Genomic DNA, 18,763 nt, shown 5'->3' on the forward strand with positions numbered 1-18,763 from the left:
AAGCAGAGCAACAAGCTACTCACCCTTCTTCCTAGTTTACGGGTCAGAGGCCGTACTGCCTACCGACTTGATCTGGACATCACCAAAGATAGAACAATACGATGAAGGAGAAGCAGAACACACAAGAAGATTAGAACTTGACAGCTCAGAAGAAGTCAGAGTAAACGCTACCCTCCAATCAGCCAGATACCTACAAGGTTTAAGACGACACTACAACAAGAGTACCCATCCAAGATCATTACAAGTTGAAGACTTAGTGCTAAGAAGGATACAAAAAACTGACGGACGACACAAGCTACTCAGTCCATGGGAAGGTCCGTTCATTGTCACAAAAGTCACTGGACCAGGCACATACAAGTTAATAACCAAAGATGGAAGAGAAGTCAGCAATACATGGCACATTAGCCAGCTAAGAAGATTCTACGCGTAAAAACAACTCAAGAAAAAATAGATATGCAAGCCACAAGGGACCAACGTTCATAATCGACAAAGGACAATATTCCTCGACAACATATGTATTAGTTTATATTCATGATCAATAAAGATGATATTCATCCACAGCATGTCTTGTCATGACTTTCAACGAGTTGTTTTCACGAAACAAAAAGCAAAATGGCTGAAAACATGCCTGAGCATCCCGGCCGAGAGCAAAATAGCTGAAAAGACGCTTAAGCCCGCCGATGAGGGTAGCTAAAAGCTAACACCCGAAACAAAAAGCAAAATGGCTGAAAACATGCCTGAGCATCCCGGCCGAGAGCAAAATAGCTGAAAAGACGCTTGAGCCCGCCGATGAAGGTAGCTAAAAGCTAACACTTGAAACAAAGAGCAAAATGGCTGAAAACATGCCTGAGCATCCCGACCGAGAGCAAAATAGCTGAAAAGACGCTTGAGCTCGCCGATGAGGGTAGCTAAAAGCTAACACCCGAAACAAGAAGCAAAATGGCTGAAAACATGCCTGAGCATCCCGGCCGAGAGCAAAATAGCTGAAAAGACGCTTGAGCCCGCCGATGAGGGTAGCTAAAAGCTAACACCTGAAACAAAGAGCAAAATGGCTGAAAACATGCCTGAGCATCCCGCCCGAGAGCAAAATAGCTAAAAAGACGCTTGAGCCCGCCGATGAAGGTAGCTAAAAGCTAACACCCGAAACAAAAAGCAAAATGGCTGAAAACATGCCTGAGCATCCCGGCCGAGAGCAAAATAGCTGAAAAGACGCTTGAGCTTGCCGATGAGGGTAGCTAAAAGCTAACACCTAAAACTAGTCGACCGAAGTTAAGCTTAAAAAGACCCTCCAGCTCTTCGTTCCGAAAAGCAAGAGGCTCGGGGGCTACATCCAGATAGGAATACTTTTCCTCAGAAAAGCACAGCACAAGCGCCACTCAAGAAAGCACTCGGATGCCAAAGTTTGTCAAGGCAACATTCTATGCCGAGTTGTTTTACACACATCTAGATAGGAATACTTTTCCTCAGAAAAGCACAGCACAAGCGCCACTCAAGAAAGCACTCGGATGCCAAAGTTTGTCAAGGCAACATTCTATGCTGACTCGTTTTACACAGCGCAGACGAAAGGTTGTCAACACAAAGATCTACACCTAACAAATCACAGCGCGGACAAAGCACTCGACGGATCACAAAAGAGGAAGAAAAGAAAAGTACTCAACAAATCGAGGGATTTCGTTAGGATAACGCATGGAGTTGTTTATAGAGTAGAGACGAAAATAGGACAAAGTACTCAGCAAGTCAAGTAACTCTGACCACACCCGGGCAAAGAATACATCAATGAAGAACCTTCATTTGAAGAGGAGTGTAATATTACAAGAGGCTGGTCAATTGGATCAGGCATTGTCATCAGAAAAGGAAATATCAATATTAAGACTGTCTACAACCCTACTGGCTAAACCTTCGACCTTAGGCTCCATCCTCTCAACGGCATTAAGGTGTTCTTGGCTATCAGCTTCCTCTGCTATCTTGGACAGAGGCGCCTCTGGAGCAAGGACCTGGACCTGGGCCAACACATTCTTGGTACATACTTGAGCGCACTTCTTCGCGAACTCTTGGAAACGAGTCGGAATCCGAGGAATGAACTGAGCCCAAGATTGCTCGTCATCCGCTGGAGTCCGGAGAACATCAGCTACTGAATGAAAGGATTTCCACAAAACGTTCCAATTTTCAGTAGCCGTCGCCAGCTTCCCAGACAAGTCTTCAATAGTTTTTTGGGCCTACACAAGATCTTTATCAGCTCCACGCCTGATCAACTTAGCAAGTGCAAGTTCTTCTTTAGCATGAGTAATTACCTCCTCAGCCTTATTATGACTTGTACAAACAAGAGTCTTCATTTCATCAATACCCTCCGAGAGCTTTTTTCTTTCAACTCGGAGAGCTGGACAAGACACCAAACAACAAGTCAGCAGGAGGGAAAGGTTTGAATACTGAAAGAAACAAAGAAAACCCGGAATACCTTTACATTCTTTCTTCGCGGCTTCCAAGCTCTTCATGGCCTCCGAGTTCTTTGAAGCCTCCCGGATAGCAGCATCTTTCTGTTTCTCCAACTCCTGGGCAACAGTGTCTCTCTGTTTCTCTACCTCTACCACCTGGGCACAGAGAGCCTTTTCCTCTTTTTGATGTGACTTACGCTCAGTCTCCAACTCGGCCCAAAGGAGGTCAAGGTCAGTCTTCAGAGAACTTACCTCAGAGGTGAAGGGTCGAGATGGCAACTAGAGGGGGGGTGAATAGTCTTTTCTAAAACTTAATCGCGTCGGCTAACCGATATAAATGCGGAATTAAAACAATCAGTCTAGCCAAGACTATACCCCTCTATATATGTTCACTAGCACCTTGCAAAGATATTAATTATGCAACTAAGGTGCCGGGCTAGCTAGAGCTCTCCTAAACAATTCTAGGAGCAAGGTTACACAAACCTATGCCACTAGTACTTTAAGCAACAAGGAAGCTCTTACACATGCTAGTAAGCAAAAGCACAAAGCTAACGATGCTCACTAGCAATGCTCGATAACAAGCCAACCAATGCCTAATTAGAGAGCTCAAATACTTAGCTACACAAACTAAGCAATGTGACTAACAAGGTTACTAAAACCAAATTAGCCACGCAAGGGAGCTACTTCTATGCTACACAAGCAAGAAGGTAATTAGCAAGCTACACAAGCTATCTAATTATAAGAGCAACTTCACAAGCTTAATATGTATAAAAGTAATTCCAAGCTTGTGTAACGGGGATGCAAACCAACGGGAAGAATAAGGTTGACACGATGATTTTTCTCCCGAGGTTCACGTGTTTGCCAACACGCTAGTCCCCATTGTGTTGACCGCTCACTTGGTGGTTCGGCGGCTAATTAGCATCACCCGCTAAGCCCGCACGTCGAGCGCCGCAAGAACCTACCCCTTGAGTGAGGGTAGCTCAATGACACGCTTTACTAGAGTTGCTCTTCGCGGCTCCTGCGGGGCGAGCACAATGCCCCTCACAAGCACTTCTCCGAAGCGTCGCACAAGCTTCTTGCGCGCTTCGACGGAGACCACCACCAAGCCGTCTAGGAGGTGGCAACCTCCAAGAGTAACAAGCACCACCGACTTGCAACTCGATCACCTAGTGCCACTCGATGCAACCTCACGATGCAATCGCACTAGAATCACTCACTCACACAATCAAATGATCACTATCAAGTATGTGTGTGATGGAGGGCTCCCAAGCACTCACAAGCATGGACACTAAGTCCCTTGAGGTGCTCTTCACCAGCCATGGCCGAGGGCCACTTCTATTTATAGCCCCAAGGGCTAAACTAGCTGTTACCCCTTCACTGGGCAACGGTCGGGCCGACCGGACGCTCCGGTCGTGTTGACCAGACGCTGGACCTCAGCGTCCGGTCGCCCACAGACGACCACGTGTCCCGGTTCCAACGGTCACTTGACCTGACCGGACGCAGTAGCACTCAACTGACCGGACGCTGAACCCCCAGCGTCTGGTCGTTTCCAGTAAGCTCCCGAGCATGACTGGACGCGTCCGGTCGAACGCGATCGGATGCAGCCAGCGTCCGGTCACTCTCTAGCTACTGCATCACCGTACGTCAGCCTGACCGGACGCAACCTTCCAGCGTCCGGTGCATTCAGATCCAGCGTCCGGTCAGTTGACCGACGCCGGCATCTTCGCGACCAACTCGTTTTCACTTCTAACTTCTTCACCCTTGCTCCAATGTGCTAACCACCAAGAACTTGCATCCGGCGCAATAGAAAATAGGCATTCCATTTTCCCGAAAGCGCCGAATCCCGCCTCGCAAGCTCAGCGGGAGGGAGAGAGGGACCCAAAACCCATCTCACCCCTGCAAACACCACCTCCTTTGTAAATGTGCCAACACCACCAAGTGTACACCACAATGTGTATGTGTGTTAGCTTTTCACAATCATTTCCCAAAGGATGTTAGCCACTCAACTTGCCACGCCACTCGATCCTAGCGACAATGCAAAGTTAGATCACTTGAGTGGCACTAGATGACCGATATGCAAACAAGTTTGCCCCTCTTGATAGTACGGCCATCTATCCTAAACCCGGTCATAAACTTCTCTACACACCTATGACCGGTGAAATGAAATGCCCTAGGTTATACCTTTGCCTTGCGCATTCCATTCCATCTCCTCCAATGTTGATGCAACACATGCACCAACATGATCAACAATGATATGATCCACTTCATATCATCACATGATCATATTGGTTCATCGATCTTGACCCTACTTGCTCTTCACCGTTGCCATCGTCCATCGGCGCCAAGTCTTGCTCAAGCTTCACCGCCACGCGGTCCATCACTCCAAAGCCTTCGACTTGCCCTTCACGCTTGCAACCGGTCCATCAAGCCAAGTCTTGTCTTGATCTTCTCCACCTTGATCACATGACTCAATGTCATGTCTCATGTGCAATAAGCTCTTTCATCATCACATGTGTGAGCTTTGCAACATCTCCAAGCCATTTTCACCTCCATGGCATATGTTGCTCACACACATGTACCTGTGGACTAATCACCTGTGTATCTCACATAAACACAATTAGTCCACCTAAGTTGTCACTCAATTACCAAAACCAAACAAGGACCTTTCAGGAGGACAACTTCTTCTCAGTTTCAGACGAAAAGAAGAAGTCGGTATGGTCACGAGAGAAAGTCTAAACAATTAAAGATAGAGAAAAATAAGGCATAAGGATGAAGGCAAAACAAATGGCCTAAGAAAGAATCTCAGAAAAACTTATGTGAAGCTTCTCCCTGAAAGAAGTCGTAGAGGATGCCAAGCTCCCCCAGGCTACGGTCAGCTCTGATAGCCGATGGGTGGCATCGAACTGTTGCACCACGTCACCAGTAAAAGAGGGACCGCCGGAAGTGAGAGAAGGGGAAGGAGAGGCCGGCTGGGGCGAAGAAGGAACGACCAAAGCAACCTCCAGGGAAGCCGAAGCCAATCCCTCAGAAGGACCCGACGCGATGGCCACAGTCACCTCCGGGGCAGCCAAGTCCGCAACTTCGCCAGGTAGCTCTGAAGCCCCCACAACAACTTCACCAATAGTATGTTGCGAGTCCTGAGGCTCGGAACTCAATGGCACGGCGGAAGGCTGAGAAGAAGTCGATGAAGAAACGAGAGAAGACAAAAGACTGAAAATTGATAAAAGAAAGCACCGATGAGAACCAGAAGAAGGAAGACAGAAGCAAAAGGATGAAGCCAGAATCTACTCACCCAACCACTTTCTTCTTCGTGAAACCAAAAGAAGGCCTCGCAGGGGGGACCATGACGGCGAAAACATCCCCGCCACCCGACGATGGGAGCGGGATAGCAAATACTAGAGCCACAGAAGAAGCCGGGGCTGGAGCCGTGGAAGAACTCTGCACTGGAGGAGCGGTAGAGCTCGGTACCAAGGCTACCAAAGAACTCGACACCAGAGCTTTAGAAGAAGTCGGCACAGGAGCCTCAGAAGAACTCGTACCCGACATCCGGTTACTTCAAAAAGTTCAAGACTAAAAGTTAAGATAAAGAAGAGAAATTCAATGCGACAGGAATATGAAAACAACTCACCGCCGCATGATGAGGGGTACTTCGTCATCCTCCTCTCCCTCAGCCAAGGAAACCAGAGCACCTGCTGAAAAAAGAATAAAAAGTACTCGGTTCAAGAGAGAAACAGGAAAACAAAGGAACAAAGAGTATTAAATGTGCTCACCTAAGAACATGCTAGCAACAACTGGAGTACCTAAGAGAGTACTTAGTTTGCGAGGCTTCTTGAGACAGGCAGGCCAGATAAAGATCCATCCGTTTGCCCCCTCTTCGGGACACTACGAGGACCGCGAGGGACTAGATGAGGAACATATTCTTCATATACATCAACAAATCCGGAAGAAACTCCAGGAAGCGCTGTGGAGGTTGGGGACTTACTAGTTGCAGAAGTTCCAGCAAGTTTATCCCTAGTCTCCGCCACGGTAGGGAGAACATCAAGAGGGATTGGGTCAACAAAGTTCCGCCCAAGCTCCTATGAAAAAGGATAAAATAGCAAGACAAGAAAAAGCTAAGCAAAAATAGATGCAGCAAGAGTACATAAAGTATCCAAACAAAGAGATAAACAACTCACAGCTGGGGGCGGGTTATTGGCAGAGAACTCGGAGACAGCAGGAGGAATAACGCTCACTCCTTTCAGCATCTTCTGGAGACGCTTGAGTACCTCCTCATCGGTCAGCTCAAGAGCTGGGACCATGCGTGAAGGATCCTTGGCCCCAGAATACTCGAAGCCAAGGTGCTCCCGCTCTTTCAAAGGCTGAACTTGGCGACGAAGAAAACTTGAAACAATACCAAAACTGGTTAAACCCTGCTATTTCAGTATGCTAATCCTATCAAGGAGTGGTTGGATCACTTGAATCTCAGCAGGTGACTCAAGTTTCTTGTCCCATCGGTCATTCACCACAGGACCAGATCCAGAGTGGACGACAAGGGAAGGGATCAAATTGGTAGCGTAAAACCAGTCGGCATGCCAATCTTTTACAGAATCAACCAGGTCATAGTCAAAGAACTTGCTCTTAAGACCCTGGCGAAACTAAATCCCGCAACCGCTAAGAACGCTGGTTTCTTCACGGCGGGGTTGAGGTTTCAGACGAAAGAAGTAGCGAAAAAGAGATAGAGAAGGAGAGATTCCAAGGAAAGCTTCACAGAGATGGACAAAAATGGAAAGATGGAGAACGACATTATGGGTTAGATGGTTCAGACTAACCCCGAAATAACCAAGAAACTGATGAAGGAAGGCGGAAGCAGAAAGGCAAAATCCGGCGCGGACAATGGAAATGAAGAGGACAATCTCACCAGGACCCGGAGCAGGAACCCGATGCTCGCCCAGAACTCTCCATTCAGCGATGACTTTGCTTTGGATCAAGCCATCGCTGACGAGCTCGCGCAGCTGATCTTTGCTTGTTGTTGGAGCCGGCCAAACCTTCTGAGCAGCCCTCATGGCCATGAACTCTCGGTTCTCGATCAAAGAAAGGGATGACTCCTCATCCACGAAGGTCGCCTGGGACTTGCTCGCGGTTTTCTTCTTACCCATGAACTAGCAGAAGCAAAAAGGTACTGGGGAAGATGAAGCTAGATGGCGGCGCTAAGGACGGCGGCAGCAATGGCGATGGCGGATGATTAAGAGCTAGGGTTTGAAGGCAAAATAAAGGCAGTAAAGAAAAAGAGGACGAAGGGTCTATAAATAAATTTTACAGCATTAGAAATGGCCCACCAGGCCCGTTAAAACACCGTGTGAGAACGCAACGGTCCATTTACCGACGCAGCTAAAATGATGGAGGGCACAAATCCATACAATGGTACAATCCAATGGGCAGATTTTAGACTTATCCGTCTAGCACCACGGCAGGGTTATCAGATCACTACAAGAACAACCCGTCAACCAAGAAGAAACAAAGGGCTACCTCGCAAGGAACAAAAGAACCCGGTTATTTAAGAAAGAACTCGGTAATCTCATGAACGACAGGGATCACAGCAGAGAAGTGAAGGACAACTCAGAAGACAAGATTCGTTCCATTACAAGCGACTTCAAAAATAGAAGATTACAAATCTTACAAGACCCAACGAACTCGGTACCACAAAAAGCAAAGTAGCAAAGAGGAACACGGACATGGCTAGGCTCTGGAACGACTATGTGTCCCAAATTGCTACTTAGAAGGACAAACAGCCATCAGCTACACTGTTTTCTTCAAAGGACGGACGTAGTGCATCCAAGGCGGAAATCAGCAGCACGGCAGGACAACATGGAGCAGAGAAGGCCGGCGGGCATCTATCTATCCAAGACCGATGTGATGCTGGATATGGTGTTGATCTGCACCGGACAGTCTCAGGACAGGCGACGAAGATCAACCCAGAACTGCCAGATAAAAGAACGAAGCCCACATCACAAGACTTCCTCCAACTACCGCCATGTACATCCTGGTACAATGCTGTCGTGGGATTAGCCTACCTCTAATCCCTATCACAAGACTTCCTCCAGCTACGACAAGACACACAGGAACTACAAAATATGCTCAGGGGCTGCTCTACTTCACAAACTACCATGTTCATGACCACGAAGTTTTCAACAGAATGCCCAATGGATGAAAACAAGCACTCCGGGACAGTATTTATAGATCAAAGGAGCGGCGCACATGGACTAGGAGTACCAACGAAATAAGCCTAACAAAGGACACAATGAAAAGACAGGACTCAATAATGGAAGACTCAGGCGAGAGGGAACAGTACTTGAAGACGAGCATATTCGGAAGAATATACCAGCACAGTACAACCCGTGAACAAAAGACATTTACACTCAACCACCACCATACAACTACATCTGACAACAGCAGACTATCAAAGAATACGCCAAGACCTCGCATCTGAGTTCTTCCTGAACAAAACAACATGGATATACGCTCGGAGGCTGCATGCTGCGAAACTACTCGGATGACGGTTTAATCCAAGACTAAAGGGTTGCTTCGGAAAGATGCCGCAAAACTACTTGGATGATGACATAATCCAAGTCTCGGGGACTACTTCAGGACACAAATTTTCAAACAACATAAAGATTCAAGACCCTCCAACTTTTTGTTCCAAATAGCAAGAGGCTCGGGGGCTACACTCAGTGAGTGTACTTTTTCTTCGAAAAAGCGCACGTCACCAAAAGACTTCCTCAACGTAGACCACTTCAAGACATTACGACAAAAAGAACCCGGAACGAGCCATATTCGAGTTCTTTTTGATAAAACTTCAATGAACAATCAGAGCAACTTCAAGATAAGATCCTCCAGCTCCTTGTTCCAAATAGCAAGAGGCTCGGGGGCTACAACCAGATGGATGTACTTTTTCTTCAAAAAGCACTCACCACTCGAAGATCCCAAGAAGCGCTACAAGTTTTCACTCCAGATGCACTCGGATGACGTTTGTTCCTACTCAACAAGACCTGAAGGAGTAAAACGAGACTTTCAGAGCTCAACCATGAAGTGCTCGGGGGCTTGTCGATGTGGGACCCACAGGATACCCCACAAGGGAGAGAGAAGATCTAGTCCAACTAGGATTCTTCCCATGTGATCTTAGTAGTAGTACTATTCAGTAATCCTACTAGGATCTCTCATTATAAACCGACTAGGACTCTGGCCTCTTGACTATATAAAGGAGGACAGGGCTCCTGGGGGACAATAGAACAATAATTGTACGACACAACACAATCAATCCAACGTAGAGGGTAACGCCGGCTGGACGTAGGGCTGTTACTCGATCAACGATTGAGGGTCCGAACCAGGATAAGTTGTTTGTCTCTTGCGTTCACCATCGAGTTCTGCATACGCTGAAGCCCGAACGTACTGCCTCGGGTACCCCGTGGCAGGCTATCGGTGGTAAAACATCGACACCGTCGATTAAATAAAATGCTATAAACTCTAAGGCACATCGTAGAATATTTGGACCATATTAATTGTTTTATTAGTGCCCCTGCGTAGACATTCCACACCAACAGCCAAAAAAAGCCCAAAAAGAAGCAACTGACACCTGTGAAAAACGCACCATGTGGGCTTGTTTGGATAGAACCCTGGGCTAGTTGCCTAGGCTATTCACCTGCCTGGGAGTTGTCTGTATTTATTTGCAAGAATGCTTGGCTAGGCAAAGCTAAAACATGCTATGTTCTTTGGTTGATGCCTTGGAAGTGAGCCTGGGCTGATGGAGAAGCCAGGCATCATTTAGTTGTTCAGCTTGCCTGGGTTACACTCATCATTGTGTACGAGTGCCAAAGATTACTTTCATATGAAACATTTCATTGATAAAGTAATTGTTGATATATGGAGGATTTCACATCATGAGAATAAATAAACGAAATATCTGATATAAAATAAGTCATTATATTTTCAGTTGAGAACAACACATTATGAAACAAAAAAACCATGAATTCATATTCTAGAAAAAGTAATGAACTCATATGAGCTCTATTCATAATCTCTCACACAAGAGTTTTCAAGCTATAGGCTAACAAATATTGCAACTTAAGATTACATAATAATTCGCTGATACACAAAAGAATAACAAATATGCTGTCCCAAGAGTCTGAAACTTCTCCATAAGCGTCAGCTACTGACTATCAACTTTGGGAGCACCTAATAATTCTTGCAACTTGTCAAAGAACTGAATTGGTTTTGAGAGAATCCCACGGTCATTTGGCGGCATTAAAAAAAATAAGAATCATTCAAGATAATACATGTAAGATGAATATTTAGGCAAGAGATAATTATCGAGAGTTCACTCAAAGTAGACTTGGAGAGAGTCACCATTTTTGTGCCAGCCACCGCCGCTCTCATTCATATGCTTAGCCACAAGTCCCCAACTAGTATCCTTATGCCGCCTCCAATGACACTGAACTTGATCCACAGTATAGGTAGTGCCATATTTGGAGTTTACGGCAGATGTACAAGCTGTGTGATGCATCTTCTTGAAAACACTTTTTGGAGGCATCGCCAGCTTCTTCTCAATGTACCAATCAAGGAGAAATTCAGATATAACTGCAGACCAATTTGTAGCTTTTGCTCTTAGATTTGATCCTGCAGCTTTTTCACCTCCCTTGCCCTTAGCATTCATGCTGCTTTCTCCTGTATCCATTGAGTGAACTACAGAAAAAGAATGCAAGTGAAGAAAACAGCAAGCAACATTACAGGTCTGACATATATATTGCAGTGATGAAAACAGCAATCAACAATACAGGAAAACAGCAAGCAAAAGTACATATATGTTGGCATATTGCTAAATAGTAATAAGTCTTACAAGCTACTGGTTCAGTAAACTATATTGACGATGGGAATTAAAATATTGCAAGGAAACATAGCTAATTGTGGCCAATCACACAATTTCTCCAAGAAGGTGGCAAAAGATAGCTTACTACTTTAATAAATTTATTAGATGGCAAGCGTGTTACCTACTAATTCTTCCAAAAAGGAAAATTATAAAAATATAATAATGGAAGCTACTTCCATTGATAGGATCACAGTACGCACATGCTAAAAGTAAGCCTAATTTCACATGCTGCAAGGAAAAAGGTCGATATGTCTATGTAGCAAGAAAATAGTGATCATCTGTTTATTAACTATCACCAAGGAAACTAATAATTGCAAAGAAAAAAATAGATCTGTATGGACCACGTTGTGTAAACTGCAACCAAGACTAATCTAGCATACGTATATAGAAGATTGAAATAGCAGCAGGAAGTTGAGAAAATAGAAATGGATTTTGCTCGCACCTTTCTTGCACCGGATCTGAGAACAAATCTGGAAGTCAAGGAAGAAGCAAAATACGAAATAAGAGAGGAGGCCACCAGATCTTTGCTGCACCAAGAGGATAACCCTGGAACATCCTCCATCTTTGTGGAGAGAACAGGGGAAGGGAGTTGTTGCTACGGGAGAGAGAGGAAAGGGGAAAATGAAGAGGGGATAGGATAGGAGACTTTGGCATTTCACCCATCATCGAAAACTGGTTTCGCACTTTTACTATCCCGTAAAATGGTTTCGCTAGTTTGCCATTATGAAACATGTGCAACCCGCCGGAATGCCATTTGGTGACTTTAGATCTCAAAAAAAAAAAATGAAAAACGAAGTTTTCTTCCACATTTACCCCTTGCCCTTTCCTTCTTCTTTCATGTGAGAGCACACGGACGGACGGAACCGAGGGAGGAGAAACGGATCGAGCGAGCGCTTCTTCTCCGAGCGGGCGCACCCCCACGGTAGCGCCGCGAGCCTCCAGTGATGCCCGCCTGCCCCCCATGGCAGCACCGCCCGCTCGCCTTCGCCATGCAGAGTCGTGTTCCCACCAGCGAGGCATGGTGGCTGCAGCAGGGACCTCGGGTCGGGACGGACTCGCCTGCTCGATGGCCGGCCGCGGGGAAGAAGACGACGGAGTGCGCCCTCACCTGCCGCGGGGAAGACGTACTGCACCGGGCAAGGGCAGCGCCCGCGCCCTCGACCGCCGGAGCCGGGGCCGGATTCACTCCCACGCACGCCGGAGCCGAAGCCGGTGCCGCTCGCCGTTGGACGACCCATCGTCGATGGCCAGCGCGATCCCGGTCGGCCCCCCAGCCGCGTCCGCCCCGACAACGGCGACGCCCCGCGTCCAGGTGACCTCGATCCGGAGCTCCTTGCGCAGGCTCGCCCCCCACGCCTCCCCCTCCACTGCAGGCAGCTGTCCCGGCTTCCACCGCGCTTGTCAAGGTCACCCGCCACGCGCACTCCGCGCAGAAGGCGTGCGGGGACTCCCACCTCGCCGTGGACCAGTTGCTGGTAGGCCTCCTCGAGGATCCCCAGGTCTCCGACGCAATCAAGGAAGCCGGCGTTGCCGTGGCACGGGTGAAGGCCGAGGTCGACAAGCTCCGCGGCGACGACAACCGCTGCGTGGAGTCTGCATCTGGGGACACCAGCTTCTAGGCGCTCAAGAAGTACGGCCGCGACCTCGTCGAGGTGGCGGGCAAGCTCGACCCGGGCTGCGGGGGCCATGTCCTCCGTGAATCTGCGTCCTGAGACGGAGCTTGGGGCGGGGCTTGCGGCTCGCCGACGTGGGGGGAAAAAGAAGACGGAGTGCGCTCGCATCCGCCGCGGATTGACTCGCCCGCCGCCGTGGCCGCGTTCGCCAGCTCGGTGGGAGACCGCGGGGAAGACAAAGAGGCGCCAGAGGAGCGCCTCCTCCACACCTTGGCGTCGGCGCCGAAGATGCCATCGATGAAGTTTTTCATTTTTTTTTGAGATCTAAAGTAACCAAATGGCATTCCGACGGGTTGCACATGTTTCATAATAGCAAACTAGCAAAACCATTTTGCGGGATGGTAAAAGTGCGAAACCAATTTTCGATGATGGGTGAAATGCCAAAGTCTCGATAGGATAAGATCGGTTCTGTGCTTTGGATTACAGCCAGCCAGCCAGGCAACTCGGGGGAGCCCAGGCGCTCGATTTCTTACGCCTGGTGCTCGGCAACCGGTCCAGGCAGCTCCCATCAGGCAAGGATAGCCAGGGTTCCATCCAAACAGAGTCCAGGCAACCTCCAGGCACCCCAGGCAAATTTGGCCAGGGTGCCATCCAAACAAATCCTCAACATCGCAACGTCCATAAAACTGTGTCGTGACTCGTGATCCCACAGAGCCCAAGCAAGCCCGCACCGCCGTCAACCCGTCCGCGAGACAAAACCAACCAACCAAAGCTATTCCCCTTCCCCATCTCCGGACCAGCGCCGCCGCCGCCCGCCAGTCTCCGGCCACGGGCACCTCCGGCGCGCCTCCCCCGAGCCCAAACCCAAGCTCCATCCCGCCGTGGATAACCGCGTGAGGAGGGGCGCACCGGCCGGACCCCGGCGGGCCAGATGGTGTCCGGCGCCGGAGGGGGCGAGTAGCGCGATTGGCAGCCACGAACGGATCGGCGGCGGCGCCGCGAGGCGGCGGTCGGGGCGGGGGCCACCATGTCTGCGGTAGTGTGCGGCAAGAGGTCCTCCATCTTCGGCGACGACCTTGTAGCTTCCCCTTCCTCCCCTCCGTCCCCTTCCCACCACCATCACCCCGCCAAGCGGGCCCGCTGCTCCCCGTCCCGCCGGAGGGAGGTTCTGCTCCACCACCACCTCCTCCCGCTCTTCCCCGACATGGATCCCCAGGTTCGTCTCTGCGCTTTACTCATTTGTTTTTTGTTTGCAAAAAATTCTGGTGGGACGTCGCATTTGCGCACTGAAAGCTGGCTCGGTTCATCATCGTGCCGAAAATTTAGTTTTTACAGGGATCAGATTCAGTTGCTCAGAAGTGTAGATCAGATGAAGCTGCTCCTGCTAATTCGTTTGGTGGACCTAAGTAGTACTATTTGACGTGAGATTGTAGTATATTTGGATGCGAAGAACCTTCCTTTCGTGTAGATTTGTGGTTTCTCAGTTGACGTTTTCCATTTAGGATTATTATACAAGTTAATGAATTATGGTGTTTTTCTGCTGAAACAGGGACTCCTTTCGCTCAAAAGTTATGTTTTTTAATGTTTGATTGATGCACAAGTGTTTTGACATATGAGTTTGGGCTGCTGTGACGCATCATAATGAACCTGTTGTACTCATCTTTTTCACTTAAATGAAGGATGAATTTGGGCATTTATCAAGCAGCAACTGTAAGAGTACTGGCATGTGAAGGTTGTAGTGCATGCAACTTGTTCAGCCTCTGTTATAGCCAAGCTGGAAATTTTCATTTCAAGCACATGCTGTTTGCTTATATACACCTATAAGGCAGGATTATATCAATCTTCATCTGGTTTCTATGCCTTATTTGGAATACCCACTAAGAAGCTTGCTCTGACTTCTGAGCATTTCAGCATGTTGCATAAGTCACCTATTTTGGAAGTGTTCAGTGCTCAATAGGTATTAGATTAGCTGATGCCTTTTTGGTTACTCTGTTTGTTTGAAGCTCTCTGATGGGTTCACAGGTTTCAGGAAGACCTTTTTCATATTCTGGTGTCACATTTGCTTCTTGCACTTAGCAGTGTGCTACGATGTCATTCGTTGTGCAATTAAAGTCTCACTGCACTATACAACAACAACAACAACAACAAAGCCTGTCAATCCCAAGCAAGTTGGGGTAGGCTAGAGTTGAAACCCACCAAGAGCCCTTAGTCACGGTTCAGGCACTTCAATAGCTGCTTTCCAAGCACTCCTATTCAAACATAGATCTCTAGGTATATCCCAAGCTTTCAGATCTCTTTTTATTGTCTCCTCCCATGTCAATTTCGGTCTACCTCTACCTCTCCTCACATTATTAGCTTGGCTTAGGACTCCACAATGCACTGGTGCCTCTGAAGGTCTCCTTTGGACATGGCCAAACCAACTCAACCGATGTTGGACAAGCTTTTCTTCAATTGGTGCTACCCCTAGGCGGTCATGTATATCATCGTTCCTAGCTCAGTCCATTCTTGTGTGACCACAAGTCCATCGCAACATACGCATTTCTGCAATACTCAGTTGTTGAACATGTCGAATCTTTGTAGGCCAACATTCTGCTCCATACAACATAGCCGGTCTAATCACTGTTCTATAAAACTTGCCTTTTAGCTTTTGTGGTACCCTCTTGTCACAAAGAATGCCAGAAGCTTGTCGCCACTTGATCCATGCTGCTTTGATTCTATGGCTAACGTCCGCATCAATATCTCCATCCCTCTGTAGCATCGTTCTTAGATAACGAAAGGTATCCTTCTTAGGCATTACTTGACCTTCCAAACTCACATCTCCCTCCTCTTGTGCACCTCCGCTAAAGTCACATCTCTTGTATTCGGTTTTAGTTCCGCTTAATCTAAAACCTTTAGACTCAAGGGTTTGCCGCCACAACTCTAGTTTTCTATTTACTCCCACTTGACTTTCGTCCACTAACACTACATCATCAGCGAACAACATACACCAAGGGATATCCCCTTGAATGTTCCTGGTAACCTTAAAAAGTCTCACTGCACTATCTATTTTAAAAATTAAAATGCTGCTTTCAGTTACACAAGTTCAATGTAACTATGTATCTAGATCAATATTGTTTGAGATGTCTTGCTGCTAATCATAAATTCTTCTTGTTGCATATTTAGCTCGTCTTGGTAGCGAATAGAGCTGGATTTATCTATCATAACTTGATGTTCTTGATTTTCATTGGTATGATTCTCATTTTCAAAATTATTTCAGTTGCTTGAAAAAGCTCTTGAGGCCTCTGGAGATGATTTGGACTCTGCAATAAAGAGATTAAACGAGCTGCGCCTGGAGTCAGCTGGGCCTATGCTATCTGCCACTGTTTTTTGTGAATCTGAGAAGGGCATATCATCAGCTCTTAAGTTATCGGCTGAAGGTATGTACATTAGATTTCATCTGGGAATAGTTGCATATCAAATAAAATGTAGCATATATTAGTTGTGATTACACATTTATCATCAGTAAGAATTTTGTTAAGTTACTGTTGCTACGAATGCCAACATTTGCCTGATGGTGTATAAACTGTTGAGCAATGCCATCAAGGAGGCATATTTAATTGTTTTACCAATGTTACAGATTATGAGTGTTTGTTGTCAGTCCTGATTCCCCATTGTTATGACAAACGTGTACTTGATGCAGCAGTGAATTCTTATAAACTGCATATGTAACTAAAGCTAAGCTATGTAGCTCTGTCATCCGTGTTCTCAATTGACGTATGTGTCAGTTTCGCCCTTTTTTCCTTGGGCATTACTTAAGCATTTATTAGTAGTATATGTATCATTTAGCGACCAACTTATACTGTATATATTCATGAATTCTCTATTTTGTGAATCAAATTTGAAATACCAACTTTATGATTCTCCATCTTGGACAGGTACCACCAGCAATGGCCATTTGGACGTAGCTACAGAAAACCCACTGGCAACTGATAACTCTCAGACAAATCATCATAGCTCTGAATGGGTTGAGCTGTTTGTCAAAGAGATGATGAGCTCCTCCGACATAGATGATGCACGAGCTCGTGCATCCAGGGCTTTGGAGGTGTTTGAAAAATCCATCATGGATCGAGTTGGAGCTGAAGCAGTGCAGAATTTGCATAGGGTACTACAGCATGCATTACATGCCATTTTGATCTTAGGATTTGTTCTCCTTGGGAAGCTTAAGTAGTTATGCTTTTTTTTACCCTCCATAGGAAAATGTGATGCTAAAGGATCAACTGGCAATAATTCTCCGAGAGAATGCTGTTCTGAAGCGGGGCGTTGCGATACAGCATGAACGCCAAAAAGACTTTGATGCGAGGACTCAGGAAGTCGACAGCCTGAAACAGTTGGTATTGCAGTATCAGGAGCAGCTGAAAACTCTTGAGGTACTCCCGTTCATCACCCTTGTGATTTCGATCCTTTGATATTTATTCTCCAAAAGGTAAACTGTGATACATGGTTCGATGCAGATAAATAATTATGCACTTAGTGTGCATTTGAAGCAGGCTCAGCAGAACAATTCTATGCCTGGACGTTTCCCGCCTGATGTCTTCTAATGCTTTATCATGGCTCATCAGAATAATTATGTACCTATTAAGATATTTGAAGTGAGGGAGAGGGATTCGCTTATATTTCTACTGCTATAAGTAGACCCAGGACCTCGAGTTCGACTCAAATGTTGCCAGTACCATTATACACCATCATCGGAGATAGGCACTGATAAAGCATCGACATTAAGGTTAAGATATGTTGTGCACTGGAAGCTGGAAGTTGAGATGAAATAGCATGTTAGGGTTGGAAGTGCACTATGTCCTTGCAGCCTGCTTGTAATAATGGCTCTTGCGGAGGAAGCTCGGATGAAGTTATATTGACTGTATGTGTTTGAACTTTGAAGTGTAAGAACTGATATAATGTATGTAAGCTTAAGACACAAAAAACAAAACAATGTTTAAAATAATTTTTTTCGCACATCAAGCAGGAATTATTTATTTTTATTTATAATGAGGTATCTGCACCCAGTCACACACTGGACGCTGAATATGCTTGTAGAACATTCTTCGGAATTCATCAGTTTTCATGGTGTTGGTTGAATGCCTCCAAAATTTGGAATAGGGCTGTCAGCATTTCTTTTTTTTTATTCCTCAACTCTTCTCGTAGTATTTGAACTCACGCAATAACTTACACCACCACCACTTCGCACGTGACGGGTATGTCACCTTGACCATTGTGGCGCACGTAGGTGTGAGGTTGTCCTGAAAATATTGGGGAAAGACCTCGGTGGGAAACGCGAGTCGAGCAGGGCTCGAGAACTCACGACCGGCCGCTCCACCACTGAAAGCCAGTGCCGACTGAGCTACGGCTCGTTCCCAGGCTGTCAGCATTTCTTGTGTTCATTGAATGCCTGAATATGCAATCTGAAGAGCAACCCTGTCACATCACAGCCTAAGGCTTTGTCACCGATGGACGATTTACATCAACAGATTTACCCAGACCCGACTTTTAATCCAGTTGGCCGGCACTTGAATTTGGATACGTGTAGTACGTACTCAGTCCGGTGCACGTACGCGTCGTCAGGTCAGCTGATTATTTGGGTTATAGAAATAGAGAGCAGAGAGGCAGGAGCGAAGATGAGTACGTAGATGACACCGACTAGCCATGCATTTGGCCACTGCGTGGCGACTGCACGTCGCATCCGGTGGCACCGTCTTGCAGCTTAATTTGGAAGCGAAACTCGCGTGCGAGTAACGAGCGGCGACCCTGGCAGCTCGACGAGCAGCGACGTGACCATGCGCCCGGCA

At 46.9% G+C, this 18,763-nt stretch overlaps 1 protein-coding gene across 1 annotated transcript; it reads left to right on the forward strand.

The window, feature by feature from the left end:
• The first annotated feature begins 13,647 nt into the window (after positions 1 to 13,647).
• LOC136475846 (uncharacterized) lies at positions 13,648 to 17,955 on the forward strand. The gene is made up of 5 exons (XM_066473490.1): positions 13,648 to 14,160; positions 16,201 to 16,360; positions 16,859 to 17,085; positions 17,177 to 17,350; positions 17,435 to 17,955. Exons 1-5 carry the CDS (start codon positions 13,972 to 13,974, stop codon positions 17,519 to 17,521), a joined length of 837 nt encoding a protein of 278 aa, XP_066329587.1. The 5' UTR covers positions 13,648 to 13,971; the 3' UTR covers positions 17,522 to 17,955.
• Positions 17,956 to 18,763: the final 808 nt, after the last annotated feature.

The sequence above is a fragment of the Miscanthus floridulus genome, chromosome 8 (genome assembly GCF_019320115.1).
Source record: "Miscanthus floridulus cultivar M001 chromosome 8, ASM1932011v1, whole genome shotgun sequence".
NCBI lineage: Eukaryota > Viridiplantae > Streptophyta > Magnoliopsida > Poales > Poaceae > Miscanthus > Miscanthus floridulus.